The 17,183-nt window shown below is 43.4% G+C and overlaps 1 protein-coding gene across 4 annotated transcripts in view; it reads left to right on the top strand.

The window, feature by feature from the left end:
* Positions 1–17,183, top strand: part of NBEAL1 (neurobeachin like 1) — a 150,224-nt gene that overhangs the window by 69,751 nt on the left and 63,290 nt on the right. For 3 of the 4 annotated variants that reach the window (XM_039494373.1, XM_039494371.1, XM_039494372.1), the window contains 6 exons: positions 614–746; positions 2,610–2,729; positions 4,159–4,462; positions 5,921–6,006; positions 9,859–9,948; positions 16,998–17,166. In XM_039494373.1, the coding sequence (XP_039350307.1) occupies positions 614–746; positions 2,610–2,729; positions 4,159–4,462; positions 5,921–6,006; positions 9,859–9,948; positions 16,998–17,166 (902 nt within the window). The remainder of the gene's footprint in view (positions 1–613; positions 747–2,609; positions 2,730–4,158; positions 4,463–5,920; positions 6,007–9,858; positions 9,949–16,997; positions 17,167–17,183) is intronic. The other variant, XM_039494374.1, reaches the window with a different exon arrangement.

Below are 17,183 nucleotides of genomic sequence, written 5' to 3'. Positions count from 1 at the left end.
CTCCTTGTTCTGTTATCTGATTCCTTAAAAAGTGTTAGAAGTAAAAGCACGAATATAACAGGGTAGTGACTTTTGTATGTAAAGTAAATTTAGAAAAATACTTCCTAATTCCTATAACAGGAGCCTCCAAAATGTCCCAAGTAAACATAGTATTGGCAAATTACCACAAGTCTAAAGGCAGCCTTTTACTTCACCCCCTCCTTACAAAATGGCACAGATTGAAGCCTAGATTCATCTTTATTATAGAGGTGTTGCTTGCAGAGACTGCAGTCCCCCACATGCAGTGCTTTATATTGAAACCAGCATAAACTCTATGGATTGAAGCTGAAACGTTACATGCTGGAACCAAGGTTTGCATCTCCATGTAAAAGTTTGTCCTGCACACCATGTTTTAGGCTTCCTTGTGCCTATGGTTTACTTGTAGTTGTTTGTTTTTATTAAGTGAACCAGAATGTCACTTTGAGGATCCTTTTACTCATTAGATATGACTAGTGATGATGGAATGTTTTCAGGCACGCTGAACAATTTAAACAGGTTTTGTACTGAATTCACGTACTGCTAGATACCTTTCAACAGTTCTGATAAACTATCTCATGGATTTTTCATTTTGTAGCTTTTTTACAGGAAGTGGGATGGGTTTCGAGGCCTTCATTACCTGCTCTGGAATGCTGGTGGTTGCGGTTTGCACAAAGAGAGAATATGCAACAGTGATGCTGCCAGAGCATTGTTTTTGTGATTCCCTCTGGGTAAGATCTGCTACTTGCTACTTAAATGTACTTTGTTTAGGACGGAATAGCCTTAGCTAAAGAGAAGCAGCTGATAATCTTAACAAGTGATTTAGGTTTTTTCTCTTGAATAAAGACACATTCCACTTCTAAAGATAAGGCCTAATCCTTAAACACTTGAGTAGATCTTATTGTAGACTTATTTGTTGGATAGGGTTTTGAGGGTAGGATGAGGATATGTTCCTGGGTGTGATTTAACAGTGAGAGGCTTTTAAGAGTTGCTGTTTTTATTTATCAGCTGGCTGAGGTAAAGTGTTGTCTCCATTTAATTAGTTAATGCAGCTGGCTTGTGGAGTTAATTTGTTCATTAATATTTATGCTATTGGATGGTTATTGCAAGTCTAATTATTGTCAGGGGGCTTAGAAATTTTGTATATGTTTTTTAGTGGTAAATCTAAATAAATGTCAATGTGGCTACTTAGGCAAGTAATGATTACAGGATAGGATCTGTAATCACAGAATCATAGAAATGTAGGGCTTGAAGGAACCTTGAGAAGTCAATTCCAGCCCCTTGCATTGAGACAGGACCAAGTAAACCTAGATCATCCCTGCCAAATGTTAGTCCAACCTGTTTTTAAAAACCTCCAATGATGGAGATTCCACAACCTCCCTTGGAAGCTATTTGATAACTATAAGAAATCCTTATAGTTAGAAAAAAATGGCTAATATCCAATTTAAATCTCTCTTGCTGCAAATTAAGCCCATTGTTTCTTGTCCTTCCTTCAGTGAACATGGAGAACAATTGATTGCTGTCCTCTTTAATAGCCCTTTACGTATTTTAAGACTATTAAGAGATCCCCCCCGCCCATAATCTTCATTTCGTCAGACTGAACATGCCAGGTTTCTTTAACCTTTCCTTATAGGTCAGGTTTCCTAAACCTTTTATCACTTTTGTTGCTCTTCTCTGGACTCTAATTTCTTCATATCTTTCCTAAACTGCCCAGAATTGGACACAGTATTCCAGCTGCGGCCTCACCAATGCTGGGTAGAGCAGGATAATTGCTTCCCGTGTCTTAAATATAATAGTTCTGTTAATTTTTGCAACTGCATCACATTGGTGACTCACATTCAATTTGTGATCCAGTATAACCCCCTGCCCCAGATCCTCTTCAGCAGTACTAACATCTAGCCAGTTATTCCCATTTTGTAGTTTTGCATTTGATTTTTCCTTCTTAAGTGTAATACTTAGCTCTTGTTTTTATTGAATTTCATCATGTTGAATTCAGACTGATTCTCCAATTTGTCAAGGTCTTTTTGAATTCCAAAGTGCTTGCAACCCCTCCCATCTTGGTGTCATCCACAAATTTTATAAGCATACTAATGCTTACTGTCTCTGCAATCTCTGTAAAGGGGCCGTGTCAGTGTTATGGTAATTCTCTATTCCTTTGACGTTTTTTAAGGAAAAGAAACATAAATGCAGCTGGATCAGTTAGATGGCTCTTGAGTGGTGGGATGTGTTACGGGAACTTCTAAAGTTGATAAACTATAATTTAGTTCAAAAGCTAAGGCTTAGAAAATGTGAATAAGTTACTCTGTTGCCCCATCCCATTCCTGAGGCTGTATTTAGGGACTGCATTGCATTATTATGAAGGGCGACACATCTTTTTTTTCCCCCAAAACCTTTTTGTAATGTACACTTTTTTTAAAAAAGGGAAGGCATTGATTGATACTTGATCTACTCTTTCAGTGATGCTATAAAAGTTTGTTGTCTGCTATAATTTCTTCACCCATTTAATGGTAGCAATGTTGGGCAGACATGCAGAATTGTTTTGTTGCATTTTAATAAGAACCTAATCAAACTGTACTGTTATATTGCCTATCCAGCACAACATAACTATTGTTCATATGCCTGGAAAGAGGCCCTTTGGTCAAAGCTTTGTCTACATCTACGTCAATGGACAACAGAAGATCTCTGCCCCACTTAGATTTCCTGCGATGAATGAAGTAAGTCTGTTCTTCCCATCAGACCACTATCCTAGGGATTTCTTACAGAACAAAGGTTTGTAAAATGGCGGTCAGATAAAACTAAGAAATAAAAAGGGAAAATGGGTCATCCGTGATTAAAAACGTGACAGAAACTGATTAGCAGTTTTCATTTTTCAAGTGTTGAGGATAGTTAAGCTCATCCCCAACATGTCTCTTTGGGCCATCTCAAATACAGCAGAATAGAAGAGGACTAGATGTTGACCAAGAAATATCTTTTGATGGTGGTTCAGTGGCCTGTGTAACCTTGTGTTAGCTCCTTTTATGTGAGATGTTTCTTTTTTTAAAAAACCACTCTCACAATTAGCACTAACTGCCTCCCTTGTTGGCAGTCTTGCCAGAGAGGATTGTAGGTTAATGCACAGCGGAGAACTACCATGTCTCACGTAGTGGTTCTCAGTACATTTGAGAGCACACAGGAAGTTTGAGTAATCTTGCATGTGACACTGTCTGTGCTGTATTGGTTAGGGGGATACATTAATAGGGACATTTCTTTTCGGTGCTGTTAACTGATCATTTCTACATGCTAAATACTAAATTAACCTTAATAAGCACAAGCCAATAGAATGCCAAAATGATTATGTATAATATGTGGATGCTGTTGTAAACGGTTGCTCCTTTTTGTGGAACAAGTCAGTTTTAAACCTGGATTACAATGTTATGATACTGAGCCATTATTTTTATTTTTATAGGCCCCAGTTCTGCAATCCTCCTTGGTTTGGGGCATATATTCATACGAGTAGTTCCATTGACTTCATTATGACTTACTTGCATGACTTACGTGCTTCCTGTAAAGGTTGAAGAATCAAGTACTTAGTTATTAAAAGCAAACATAACCGCTGATTGTAAGATAAAACTATTGATTTTTTTTAATGCATCTGTGACAGCTTTAGAAACTTTAAAACATTTATTCAGCTTCTTTTATACACTTTGAGGTGGGGGACACCTCTTGCTGCACAACATGGCATGGGATGATGGCATTGAAGCTTTTTATTAGTGCAAGCAATCAAGCAGAATACTTCATATGACAAGATTATTGTAGGAGATGCATCTTGCTAAAGTATGATCCAAGGGGAATGGCCTGCTGGGACAGAAGCCTTGATGCTCCCTGCAGAGGCCAGTAACAGGCCAGGGGAACAAATTACTCCTGCTTGGAGAAGGATTAGTATGCACTTTCTAGTGCTTTTTGTGCATAATGTACACCAGCAATGTATTGCTGTCTTTCTATACCTGTTTCCTCAGTCAAGGCAGATTTGCTCTGAAAGGTCATTAGATTTAGTTCAACTCACTTATTTTTTATGTTTAATTTTGTGAAAGCCTCAAGGATGTTTGACATTTGGCTATAACATTATTTTATTTATTTTTATTTTTCCTACACCGACATCTCCAGCCTTTTACTTCTTGCTGCATTGGTTCAGCTGGTCAGAGGACAACCACTCCTCCTCCATCTCAGATACCGGACCCACCCTTCTCCTCCCCTATTACGCCTCATCGAACATCTCTAGGTGGGATTCTCTCTCCAGCTAGTTGGGGCGGACTGCTTGGGAAATCAGAGCTGATCACCAAGTTGATCTCTGCGGGTACCCAGGACAGTGAATGGGGATGTCCAACATCACTGGAGGGCCAGCTTGGGTCAGTTATCATCTTCCATGAAGCACTGCAGTCCTCTCAGGTGAAAGCTTTATATTTGGCAGGTAAGTGGTTGTTGGTGGCGGTTGTATAGTGGGAACATCTACAGTCCCAGCTATGGACCAGGATCCCATTGTGCTGCGTCTGTACAAACACCACAACAAAAAGATGATCCCTCTCCCCAAAGAATTTATAGTCTAAGTACACAGCTTGCACTGTGGCAAACTGGTAGATATGTCCTTAAAAATAAACTGTGTCAGTTTTTTGAGCTGATTCATATCTTTTTATAGTAACACATTTATGTTATAATATATTTGCTATATTTACACAGAATTCTCCTGTTCCCCTATTATGTATCAAATATATAGACATGCAGAGAAGTCCACAAAAATGTATATCCACCAATCCTGAAGAGGTGTTAAAAAAAAAAAAATTTAGACAGATATCAACCAATTTGGGCTCTCATTTACATGAGCGAAATCTGAAGTATCTCCATTAACTTCAGTGGAGCTACTCTGGGTTTAAACAAATTAAACTGAAAGCAGAATTTGGCCCATCAGCTAAAATCTTTAGGCAATTAAGATTAGGCAATTAAATTATTCAGTTAAAGGCCACAGCTTTGTCCATATCAATTTTCATCTTACTTTTGCATGTGTTTTAAAGATATTTTCAGGGTTCTGTATCTGTTTTATTATTGGTCCATTCAGAAACCTCATGCAAGAGTCCATGTATTATTTAACAATTAATAAAGCTTAAAAATAAGTCATACTTCTGTGTGATCTTGAAAAGAAAACTGTAAACTTGTCTGAAGGGTTTGAAAGGCTGAGCTCTTTGAAGTGTGAACCATTCTGCAACGTTGAGTATCTTTTCACATTATTTGTCAACATATGGGCATGTAAGTGAGAGTATTCAAGTGTATTGCTGTGGTTGATAAGCCACTTAAAAGTCATTATTCAGCCTTGGGAGCTCATCCTTTAGGATTTACATTAGCAATTGAAAGATAATCTTTTCCAGATCATTTTGATGATGTATATAAAACTATCTTTAAAAAGATTAGGTGTATGAGTTACATGTCTTATTACTACCAAAAACTGTAAAAAGAATGCACTTTGATAAGTGAATAATCACAGCATTTTAAAATAAATGTAATCTCATTTTGTTACTGTATAAATCTGTCTTCAGGATCTGATCTTCCTAACTGCTGGTGATCTTTAGGGAGAGATGACAGTTAAGTGTGAAATGGAATATTTGTAAAGACAAAATACTGACAATTTTTGAACATACAAATCTCATTTCATATAACTTAATTTGTTTTTTAGCCGGAGGGTTATTTGTAAAGAGTAAAACCCCATGGAATCAGAGTTATTTTTTTAAATAATCTTTTGGTTAAGGAGATATGTCAAATATTTGGTCAGGATATGTGTAGTTCAAGGTGTCCTATTTGTATCTCTAGCAGAGTGTAGCGTAGTAAAATTTATTAACACAAATTTTAAATCTAGCATGTACTTAAAAATATTTTACAGGCCCAAACTGTTTAACTCCATGGAAATCCCAAGAGTCTGAAGTGGCAGATCTGCCCAGTAAAGTGCTTCTTCACTATACACCCAAGGTAGTAATCAGCACGTTTTCCATTTGCTTACATACTTTACAGTAGTTGGTTTTTTCTAAGGTTAAAACGTTCTGAATAGTAGCTTTAAATGTCTACAGATTAATTTTGATTAACTTTTAGAATGCAACAGGTTTGCTTTTATGGACAAAGTTTTCTTTATTCCTTAAAGTGATGTTGTCCGGCTATGCCGGAAGAAGGACAGGAGACACTGGCTGTGGTTTAATTAGGCCACAACTTTATTCCTAAATGTCTGTGAGTACCCAGCAGATAAAAGTGTACAGTGCAAGTACTGTAATTCCATAACAATTTACATATACACAGGGGGAATGAGTGCTGTCAGCCCCACCCATCAAGTGAGGTTGGGGAGTGGGGACTATAAAGGAGAGAGGGTTGACTCGCTGACGTACCAGTCCTAGCCCCGAAACTCCTATTTCTGCTCCTTTAAAGAATACCTCTTTTAAATCCTTTACCAATCCATTGTATCTGATCACCGTATCCTTTCTCCACGGAGAACCTGTACTGGATATCTGCCACAAGGAGGCTCCAGCAATTAGCTTGTCTGCTTCCCCCCTCATACCTAGTCAGGCTCCCAGACATCTACTAATGTCCTCTTTAATATTGGTTAAAAACTTGTCAGCTCCCAAGTCTGATAGGGTAAACCCTATCCTCCCTGAATCATTCTGATGCCCCCTATGCTGAGTCCGGATGAGAAATTACTGACCCCCCAGTGCCATCTGTGGATTTGGCCACCTCCCTATTCACATGGCTCCTAGACTTGTCAACCTGAGGGGGCTTCACAGCTCCCCGCCACACCCTGCGTTGCAATGTGTCAAACCAGATAACTTTTCCCTGGAGTAAAAATTCCAGGATCTGCCCCAAGTCCCTTTTAGTTCTGATCAATAAGGTCCACCCTTTTACACATTCCCTAATAATTTTCCCTGAGGTGAACCACAATCATATCTGTTTGCCAGAAGCTGGGAATGGACGACATGGGAGTGAGCACTTGATGATTTCCTGTTCTGTTCATTCCCTCTGGGGCACCTGGATTTGGCCACTGTCGGAAGACAGGATACTGGGCTAGATGGACCTTTGGTTTGACCCAGAATGGCCATTCTTATGTTCTTGTTTGTTGCCTGCTCAGACGCCATCACAGTGTACAGATGGGCCATAACATGCCCCCGCTCCCCTGCCAGTTCAGGATTGCCTCACCTCTGATGTCCAGCTGCAAACCTCCAGACAACCTGGAAGCCTGCATGTGTGCCCAGTAAACAATACTGTGCCCACAGATCTACACCGCCGTCTGCCTGGCCTGCCAGCGTCTGGAATACAGACATAAGGGAAAATTAACACCGATTCCCCACCTGGGGTCTCACATACGTTCTTTTTGCTTCAGAATGCCTACACCCAATTACCTGAATTGCACTAGGCCCCAGACCTAGATGGGCCACTACTGTTACCACCCCGATCCTGAATGAGTGGGAACCAATTCATGTGCTAAAGCCCCAACCCTGTCAGGCCCTGTCTTAAAACTGTAACAAACTAGTATATTGTGAGGGGATTCCCATCGTCATGAATCAAAGAGGGACCCATTTTTTCCTGGCCTTATTGCCATGTGTGCTCTCACAGCCTCCACTCTGCAGATCCCAGGCTCACCGCCCTGTTGTAGAATAATGAATTCACTCTGGCCTCCTTGATCTGCCTTTGACATCTTCAAAGTTAATATCACCGATTGCCCCTCCCAATATATAACCCTCAATTCTAAAGCCCTCCCAGAAGAATCCCTACAGGACTCAAGTACTAGTTTACTGATCCTAAAGCTCCAAAAAATGCTACTGGAAATGCCTCCCTGACTGTGCAACTTACAAATGTAGATTTGTTCTTGTTATATAAACTGCACTCAAAGATAAAACAATGTAAAACTTTAGAGCCTACAAGTCCACTCAGTCCTATTTCTTGTTCAGCCGATTACTAAGACAAACAAGTTTGTTTACATTTATGGGATCCTACCTGTAATTCCTCATCCAGTAGTGCACTTTCACAATAAAGAGATTGCACTACAGTGCTTATATGAGGTGAATTGAAAAATCCTATTTCTTTAATTTATCTTTTTTACAATGCAAAATTTGTAATTAAAAAATAAATAAAGTGAGCACTGTACACTTTGCATTCTGTGGAATAATTTAAATCAAAATATTTGAAAATGTAGAAAACATCCAAAATATTTAAATAAATGGTATTCTGTTATTGTTTAACAGTGTGATTAAAACTGTGATTAATCGTGATTATTTTTTTAATCTCCTGATTAATTGCAATTAATATTTTTAATTGTTTGACAGCCTTAATGGATACCCATTGCAGTATTGGACACAAAGGACTCCCTTTCATGCCCTGCCTCTGCAACCTCCATCCGGTGCTGGTCACACTCTGATGCTACCAGCCTGGTCATTCTCCTGTCCTGCAATCTGTTTGTTCAAATGTCCTGGCTGTGGGTGACCCACTGCACCTTATAAGCCTTGTAGTGCTATGGAAACAATTTTGGAAGCAACTACCCAGATGGCTTGAATCAATTCTCTGTTGCCTACCCCACCCCCAAATGCAGCTAGTTCACCATGGGGAGTGTTTGCTTCCCCAGGATCCATGTTACTTCCCAGCAGAGGGGAATCATTTGGTAGACAGACCACGCTGGGGACCACCTACCCCCGGGCCTTGCCCATGCAGTGAAGATCCCACATCTCCAGTCTCCCATGATCTCTCAAGTCCTACTCTGTGCACCCTGAACTGGTTTGGAACTTCCATCCCTGGCTGGAAGGGGGACACCTTCCCTCCTCCTGTTCTCACAAATCTGCTAGAGCTCTGCTCTAATGAGTTTGCAACTTCTTCCCCTTTTGCTACAAAACACTTGCTTCTCCTGCTGCAGGTTGGAGGGAGGACTCCTCCCCGCTCCACCTCCCTGTTCTCACCAGTCTGCTACCATGTGGAGCCACCAAAGAGTGAAGCTTATGCAGCTGTTCCTGCTACACAGCTGGTCCAGTTAAAAGAGGGCTTTTCCTGCACTGGGGTGGACCTAAATAGTCCCCCCTTTCTTCCAGTCACCTGGGGTGGGGGATGGGTCACCATCCCCACACTAACCTGGTCTGAAGCTGCAGCACTCTGGCTGTCTAGCCTTTAAAGGGGCCACACACCTTTTCCTACAAGCCAGACAATAGCCTCCACTGCTTAATGAAGGGTGAGGTCATTTTACATGATATTGTGGAATAAAACTTAAAGAACCACAGCTGGATGGCCCTTTGGGGTGGTATCAGAGTGTGAGTGTTGTGAGCCTGTCATTCTTGCCCTCCTGCTTTTACTGAAATATAGTGTGTTTTGTTTCCCACCCTTTTAGGGTTGGTAGCTTTTTCTGTGCATTTACCTTTTGGTTAGAATGGTTGAATAAACTATCTCCCGGCACCGGTATTAATGCCTCACTTGGTATAAAGGGTACAAGTTAGCACTCTCTCCTGAAGGACAAGTTGATAATCTAACTAATTTCCATTGACATGAGTAGTGTGGGTTCCTGGATGATTAGGCCTTGCACTGTCCATAACTAAACTGAACATTTGTGTATTTTATTTCTTATTCTACCAAAAGGCCAAGAATGCTGTAAGTGGTGAAATTGTGAATAGTGAATCCAAGGTATTAGGAAATGTATTCTGGGTATCCCATATTGTTGAAATCTTTCCATTAGTATCACCACAATGCTTTCCTGCCTTACCTCAGTATGCCATGCACTCTTACATAAATTTATAGGTAATTCAATGACCCTGCATTTGTTTCAGAAGTAATGCTGAAGCTCATGTTTTCTTCCTTTCTTAGGCCTGCAGAAACCCAATCTGCCTTGACCTCTCCACAAATCTTTTACATGGAAGACTAACTGGAAACAAAGTAGTGAACTGGGACATCAAGGTAAATTAATATTAAATCATCACAGTCTGATGTAAATACAAAGTAGTTATCGTATACTGGATGCTTAAGGAGTGCTAGAAGTTCCCATTGTGCAGGAGCAACACCACGCATAGCAGTGTTTTCAAAGTGAATTAAGCGAATTTTAGGGTTGTGGTGGTGTCAAAGTAAATTTTGGGAAAGCGGAGTCATGCTAACACAGTCATAGATAATGTTTAAAAACAAACTTAAAATTAGAATATTAAAAAGTTTTGTGGTACTGCAAGTAATACGTTTTATATTTTGAAAGCATTTTATGACCTCTACCTTTTTCTCCCTAATAACACTTAGTACTAGCGATTACATTTTCAAAGTGTTGAACAAACGTCAGTTAATTAATTTACCTAGTCCTCCATATAGGCCAATGTTTCTCTCATGTTCCCACTTCCCCAAAAATACTCTAATGATTTAGTTCTTGCAGATTCATGGAGAGAGGAAGAGATTCACTGAGTGTGCACCAGCTTAGTCTATTATGTCATTGTTTACCTGTTTATTCACTAACTCACCCGTCTGCCAACTCATTAGCACGCACTAATCTCAAAGATCAGAATCAGACCTACTGTATATAGGAGCAACATTGATTTCCAGGTCTGACTTTGACCCAAAAGTATCATCTAGGCTAGGGCTCACTTACTTGGTGTACAATTCGAAATGAACTACCAAGCTGGAATCCTCAGGTACAAAATATTTTTTCTTCTTCGAGTGTTTGCTCATGTCCATTCCATTGTAAGTGTGCGTGCTCACCCCCATGCAGTGGTGCCAGAAGTTTTTCCCTCAGTAGTATCCATAGGGGATCGGCTATGGTACCCTCTGAAGTGGCGCGTGTATGCGCTGGTATAAGGGGCGCCATTGGCTCCCCGCTCCCTCAGTTTCTTCTTACTGCCAGTGATGGTGCTGGAACATCTCCTTGTTTCAGCAAGCTTTTCTGTCTCTACTGTTTGTTTTATAAAGTAGTTTAGTTAATAGTTCCCTTAATGTTAAGTTAGGAATAGTCAGTCAGTCCTGTATGGGACTTGGCCTAGGTACGGGGCATGCCTCCGTCCCCGGGCTTCAAACCTTGTGACTGTTGAAAAAACATCCCCATAGAAGCTGCCTGAAGTGTTTAGGGGAAACAAGTGTCACATTTGCAAGAGCTTCAGGCCACGGACTAAAAAGAAGCGGGACATTCATCTCTGAGCGCTCCTTATGGAGTCAGCTCTTGCACTGGCCTCGGAACCAACGAGATTGCACTCTGCTCCAAGCACTGTGGCTTGGTCCAGAGCACGCTGCTGGCACCAACCTCCAACCAGCGCCAATCCTCATGCCCGGTACCGGCTTGTGGGAGGGTATTGGTTGAGAAGCCCTTAGTCAGCTCCTGCCACTCCAGCCCTGATCAAGGGGAATAGATTGGAGCTGGGTGAATAGCCCGGTACCTGGCCACACCTCCCAGTCTTATTAGCCCAGAGCTATAAAGGCTGGGAGGAAGCCAGAGAATGGGGGGGGAAGGGAAAGAGAAAAGTTAAGCACAGAAGGAGGTGGGAATCTCCTAGTCTGTTGCAGGCTAGGCCTGTTGTAGGCAAAGTAGCTGTGAAGTCTGTATACAGTTGGGAACTGGTGGTAGGAAACCTATTGAGAATAAAGAGCATGGGTGTTGCACCAGACTAAAGTGTCCCTGACTCGTTGAAGAGGGAGGCCAAGGGGCCGAATACCCAGAGGCGCACTGTGGACCCCGTTACACATGGGGGCTTGTCCAGGACTACAAGCCATCACCAGGGTGTTGCAACCCGAAGATGGAGGGAACCTTGCAGTGGCTAGCCAAGCAGCAGGAGATGCAGAAAGCACTGCAGGCCTTCCAGCAATCCCACCAGGTGGAGAGGCTGGCCTTACTCACCTGACAGGCTGGACAGCCAAAGACTCTCCAGGACTTTATCAGAGAGCAGGCCAATGTGCAGCAGCAGCTCCTGCAAAAGCTGGTGAGGCCCCTGGGAGGATATGGCACCCAAATGCCAGAACTAGGCCTATGTAAGGTGCGCCCCGCCAATGACCCCGATGCCTTCCTTTATACGTTTGAGCGGGTGGCCATGGGCATCGGATGGGATAGGGCAACCTGAGCCCTATGACTGGCCCCCTATCTGGCTGGCAAGGCGCAGGCTGCCTATATGGCGCTAAACCATGAACAGGCCAAGGATTATGACATGGTGAAGGCAGCCACCCTAGACCGGGTGGAACACTCGGCAGAGAAGTACCGACCGAAATTTCGATTAGCCCGGTGGATGAGGGGTTTGAGGTCCCAAGCCTTTGCCTGAAAGCTGACAGACTGGGCCACGTGTTGGCTGGACACCCAAATGGTGGGGGAAATCATGGAAAGGGTGATCCTTACGCAGTTCTACAGGGCCTCTAAGAGACTATGTGAGTCTGGGCCTGGCGACAGCAGCCGAATACGGTAGAGGCTGCTGTTAAATTGATGGAGTATGTGGAGGTGAATTTTCCTTGAAAGGAGGATAGGACATGCCGAGACCTCGAGTGGGGGAGGAAACCCTGGGAGAAGCTCGGAGAAGAAGAAGGAGGAGGCGATCAAGGGAGCCCCTAGTCTTCCGGAGCAGCTTGTGTGCTGGTGATGTGGACGGCCAGGACATAAATGTAGGGACTGCCAGAGATGGAATGTGGCCTAGCCAAGTTTTGCATCTGGACTGAGATTGGAGGGCAGAAAAAGAAGCAAGGGCTGCCCACCATCCCCGTGTGGGCGAGGAGGAAGCCCCAGAGGGGCTCGGGGGACAGGGCCTTGGCCCTCTCACCACATTGGTTTATCCCAGAGGCAAGGCTGAAGCTGGAATGCATCCAAGGGGATTGGAAGCCCTGCCCCGTGGCCCAGGTGCCCCTAGGAGTGAAGGGCAATTTTGCCTGGTAACGGGTTGGGGTAGTAGAGGAGTTACCATACCCCATGGTACTGGGGACAGACTGGGATCCCTTCCCAAAAGGGTCTGACCTGGTTCTGGTGTTGGAAGGTGTGTTGTTCGTGAGCCCACAACCACTGTCTCCCTGTTTTTGGATACGTCTGACCTCGGTTGGGGAGTACATCTCGGTACACTGCAGACTCAAGGGTTATGGTCTTGAAAGGAGCTTGCATTGCATATAAATGTCAGGGAACTCAGAGCCATCTGCCTGGCTTGTGATATCTTCCTTCCCCAACTGTCTGGGCAGATGGTGCAGGTATCGACGGACAATATGGCCTCCATGTTCTATGTCAACAGGCAGGAGGGAGCTCGATCGTCGGCTCTGTGCCAGGAGGCCTTCCGTCTGTGGGACTTCTGCATCCAGCATGCAATCCACATGGAAGCCTCTCGCCTCCCCAGTGTCCAGAACACACTGGCTGATCTCCTCAGCAGGTCCTTCTTTTCTCACCATGAGTGGTCCCTTAACTCAGAGGTTGTCAGAGTGGTCTTCCACAAGTGGGGAGCTCCCCAAGTGGACCTATTAGCCACCAGACAGAACAAAAAGTGTCATTGGTTTTGTTCTCTCCAAGACCTCGGCGGAGGCTCGCTATCCAATGCTTTTCTCCTCTCTTGGTCAGGAGACCTGATGTACGCCTTTCCGTCAGTTCCACTCATCAGCAAAGTCCTCTAAAAAATAAAGAGGGACAAGGCACAGGTCATTATGATTTGCTCCAGCATGGTCTCACGAGCATTGGTTTGGCATACTCATGGACCAGACTGGGGCAGCCCCGTGTCCACTTCCTAGCGGCCCGGACCTACTCTTGCAGGATCACGGTCGACTCCTGCACTCGAACCTCACCTCTTTCCACCTCACAGCTTGGATGCTGCGTGGCTGAATCCAGAGGAACAAGCCTTCTCTAGTCAGGTACAGCAGGTTCTCTTGGAGAGCAGAAAGCCCTCCACTAGAGCAACTTACCTGGCAAGATGGAACTGTTTCTCCTGCTGGGCGTCAGAGCAGAATATCTCCCCGACTCAGGTGTCTCTGCAGTCCATCCTGGATTACCTGCTTCACTAAAAGCACCACGGTCTCGCATACTCTTTGATCAAGGTTCATCTGGCAGCAATATCGGTCTTCCATTGTCGCATCCAGGGTAGATCGGTGCTTTTGCATAAGGTGTCGGGTCAGGTTCCTGAAAGGCCTTGGAAGACTCTTTCCACTGATCCGGGACCCAGTTCCCCAATGGGACCTCAACCTGGTCCTCTCCAGACTCATGGGTCCACCCTTAGAGCCTATGGCTTCTTGTTCCCTTTCCTACTTGTCATGGAAGGTTACATTCCTTGTAGCTATTACCTCGGCAAGATGTGTCTCTAAGATTAAAGCCCTCACTTTGGAGCCCCCATACAGGGTATTGTACAAGGACAAAGTCCAGTTGTGGCCCCATCTGGCCTTCCTGCGAAAGGTGGTGTCACACTTCCATGTCAACCAGGATATCTTCCTCGCAGTGTTCTGTCCAAAGCCTCACACAACCAATAAGGAGAGGCAGCTGCACACTCTAGATGTCAGGTGCGCCCTGGCTTTCTACCTGGAGTACACCAAGCCCTTCCATAGATCGACCCAGCTCTTTGTCACAGTCACTGACAGGATGAAGGGCCTTCCGATGTCCTCTCAGAGGATTTTGAATTGGATCACCGCCTGCATCCGCACTTGTTACAAGTTGGCACAGGCTGTGCCTCCACCAGTAGTGAAGGCTCACTCAACTAGGGTGCAGCTGCCTTCCTGGTGCATATCCCTATCTAGAACATCTGCAGGGCCACGACGTGATCTTCAGTTCAGATGTTCATGCTTACACCATCACCCAGCAAGCCAGAGATGACGCTGGTTTTGGCAGAGCTGTGTTGCAATCGGCACTCCTACCCGCCTCCGTGAACTCCTACCTGCCTCCAGTAGTACTGCTTGGGAGTCACCTACAATGGAATGCACATGAGCAAGCACTCTAAGAAGAAAAGACGGTTAACTTTTGTAACTTTTCTTTGAGAAGTGTTGCTCGTGTCCATTCCATGACCTACCCTCCTTCCCCTCTGTTGGAGTTCTGTCAAGAAGGAACTGAGGGAGGGGGGAGCCAGTGGCACCTCTTATACTGGTGCATACGCGCACCACTCCAGAGGGTGCCAGAGCCGGTCCTCTATGGATACCACTGAGGGAAAAACTTCTGGCACCGGTGCATGTGGCGAGCGCACACACCTACAATGGAATGGATGTAAGCAACACACCTCGAAGAACAAGTTACAAAAGGGGTTGACCTGAGTTGTGAGTGTAGGGAATTTGTAGTAGAAGACTATAGTTGAGGACTAATATATCCACAAATAAATGGTAGCTGTTTGCAGTGAACATGAAGTTCAGACTCTTCTGAAAGACTTCCTGTGCCAGTAATAGTGTACATTTAATGACAGCTATTCTGTACTGATACTCTCACTGTCTCTCTCAAAGTGAATGTTGTAGGAGAATAGGCTTTGTGTTAGTTGACTGATATGCTTCCAGAAAGTGTAGGAACATTTACTAGTTAATTTTGGGTGGTCCAATTTATATGAACAGTTTGAAAATGCCATGATTTTGTTATCCTTGCCCAGAAGTGTAAGAACGCTGCTTGTACACCACTGGTTCTGTGTGGAGCTATGTTGAGCATAGTTCTGCTCAGCAGAAAGTGTGAAGAGCTCATTATGGGAGTGTCAGGAGCCAGCAGCCCCCCACCCCCGATCGTGGTCTTTAGAAGCCCCATAATGAAGACACTGCATAGGTGCTGGTGGGTGGGGGCACTGTCTAGGAATTCTGCAGGGTTAAAGAGAAACGAGATAGCAGTCTCAGACTTCAGACAAGTGTTCTGCATGTTAACTAGCTGGCTTGTGCTTGTCCCTATGTAGCATATCTCTGTACTGCCTCTGAGAGGTGCTTCCTGTTTTGTTCTCACAGAGACAGCAAGGGCCTATTGGAGAGATACATTAGGTGTGAAAAAACTTGACACGGGCCTGCAGGGGAGGGATTCTGCAGGCTGAAGAGAGAGGTGTTGTGAAGAGGTATGGGGTGGAGCGAAGCAGTGGAAGGAGATAGTAATGAGAGAGATGGGGAGGTAAACATTGGAGAGGGAGTGTGGTGTCCCCTTCCCAGTACCCAAAAGGAAGAAGTGGGGAAGTACCCACATAGTTTTTGGTGGTTTTTATTTTATTGTTTGTTCACCTGAGATTTCTGCATATGAGAGAATGAGAGAAAAATAATTCTTTTTAGTCTGTAGGTATGGTATGTGCTGTGAAATATCTCTTCAAAATCAGTCTTTAAATTGTGACCATTCATGTGATTTATTAAAAAACTCTGATACACTTTGGTTTTCAATGCACTGAGAGCATAACAAGTATCCCTGGCTAGCTTGCTAACCACTTACTGGATTTGTCAAATTCCATGCTATCCCTATTAGTGTACAAATGATGATGAATTTTAGGAAATAGTAAAGGAGTAGTAAAGGAATATAAGTTTCATTAACTTTACTCAGCAAATGAAATAATTTGCTTTATCATTTTATTTGTATTTAAACTTTCTGAAGCAGAGACTTTTCATAGGGACACTATTAAACTAAAATTCACATGTATCTAAACTTTTTAATATACTTTTTAGTGTTAATTCAAAGAGATCAGAAGAGAGAGTAAATTTCTTTCTGGTTCTCCAGTATATGTATTTCACAGTATTTTCTGTCACGTAGTCTGTTTCACTTAGAATGAGTTTCCCATGTTATTTGTGCAGGTGTTTCATGCAGCAACAGAGGAGAGAAAAAACAAATTGTTGTAAAGCCGCAGAAGTTAGCTGGAAGACTTGCTAACAATTGTTGTCTGAAACACCTTTAAACCTACTTTTAAAACTGTTGTGAAGTTGTTATTGTTCTTTTTAATTAGTTTCCAAGTGACATGGAATTCTGATTAACTCATAAGTACATAAGTGCCCTTCTTATTTCTTTTACATTAAATATTAAATGGGTATTTCTTTTACATTAAAACAACAGCAACAACAAAAACCCTACAAATTTGTGCATGCTTTCTCTCTCTCCCTCCCTGTAGGATATGATAAATTGTATTGGTGGATTGAATGTGCTGTTTCCACTACTGGAGCAGATCAGTTTTCTCAGTGGACAGGTGCCTGAGAGGTCTGAAGGGGAAACTGTACCTCAGGAACTGGTGACTCCAATAGAGGGAGACTGGGTGGTGTTATCATCCACAAAGGCTTCAGGTAGGAAAGTACTATAG

This window comes from Mauremys reevesii, linkage group 11, assembly GCF_016161935.1.
Source record: "Mauremys reevesii isolate NIE-2019 linkage group 11, ASM1616193v1, whole genome shotgun sequence".
NCBI lineage: Eukaryota > Metazoa > Chordata > Testudines > Geoemydidae > Mauremys > Mauremys reevesii.
Note: the sequence above shows the minus strand (reverse complement) of the source record. Positions and strands in the feature narration are given on the sequence as shown.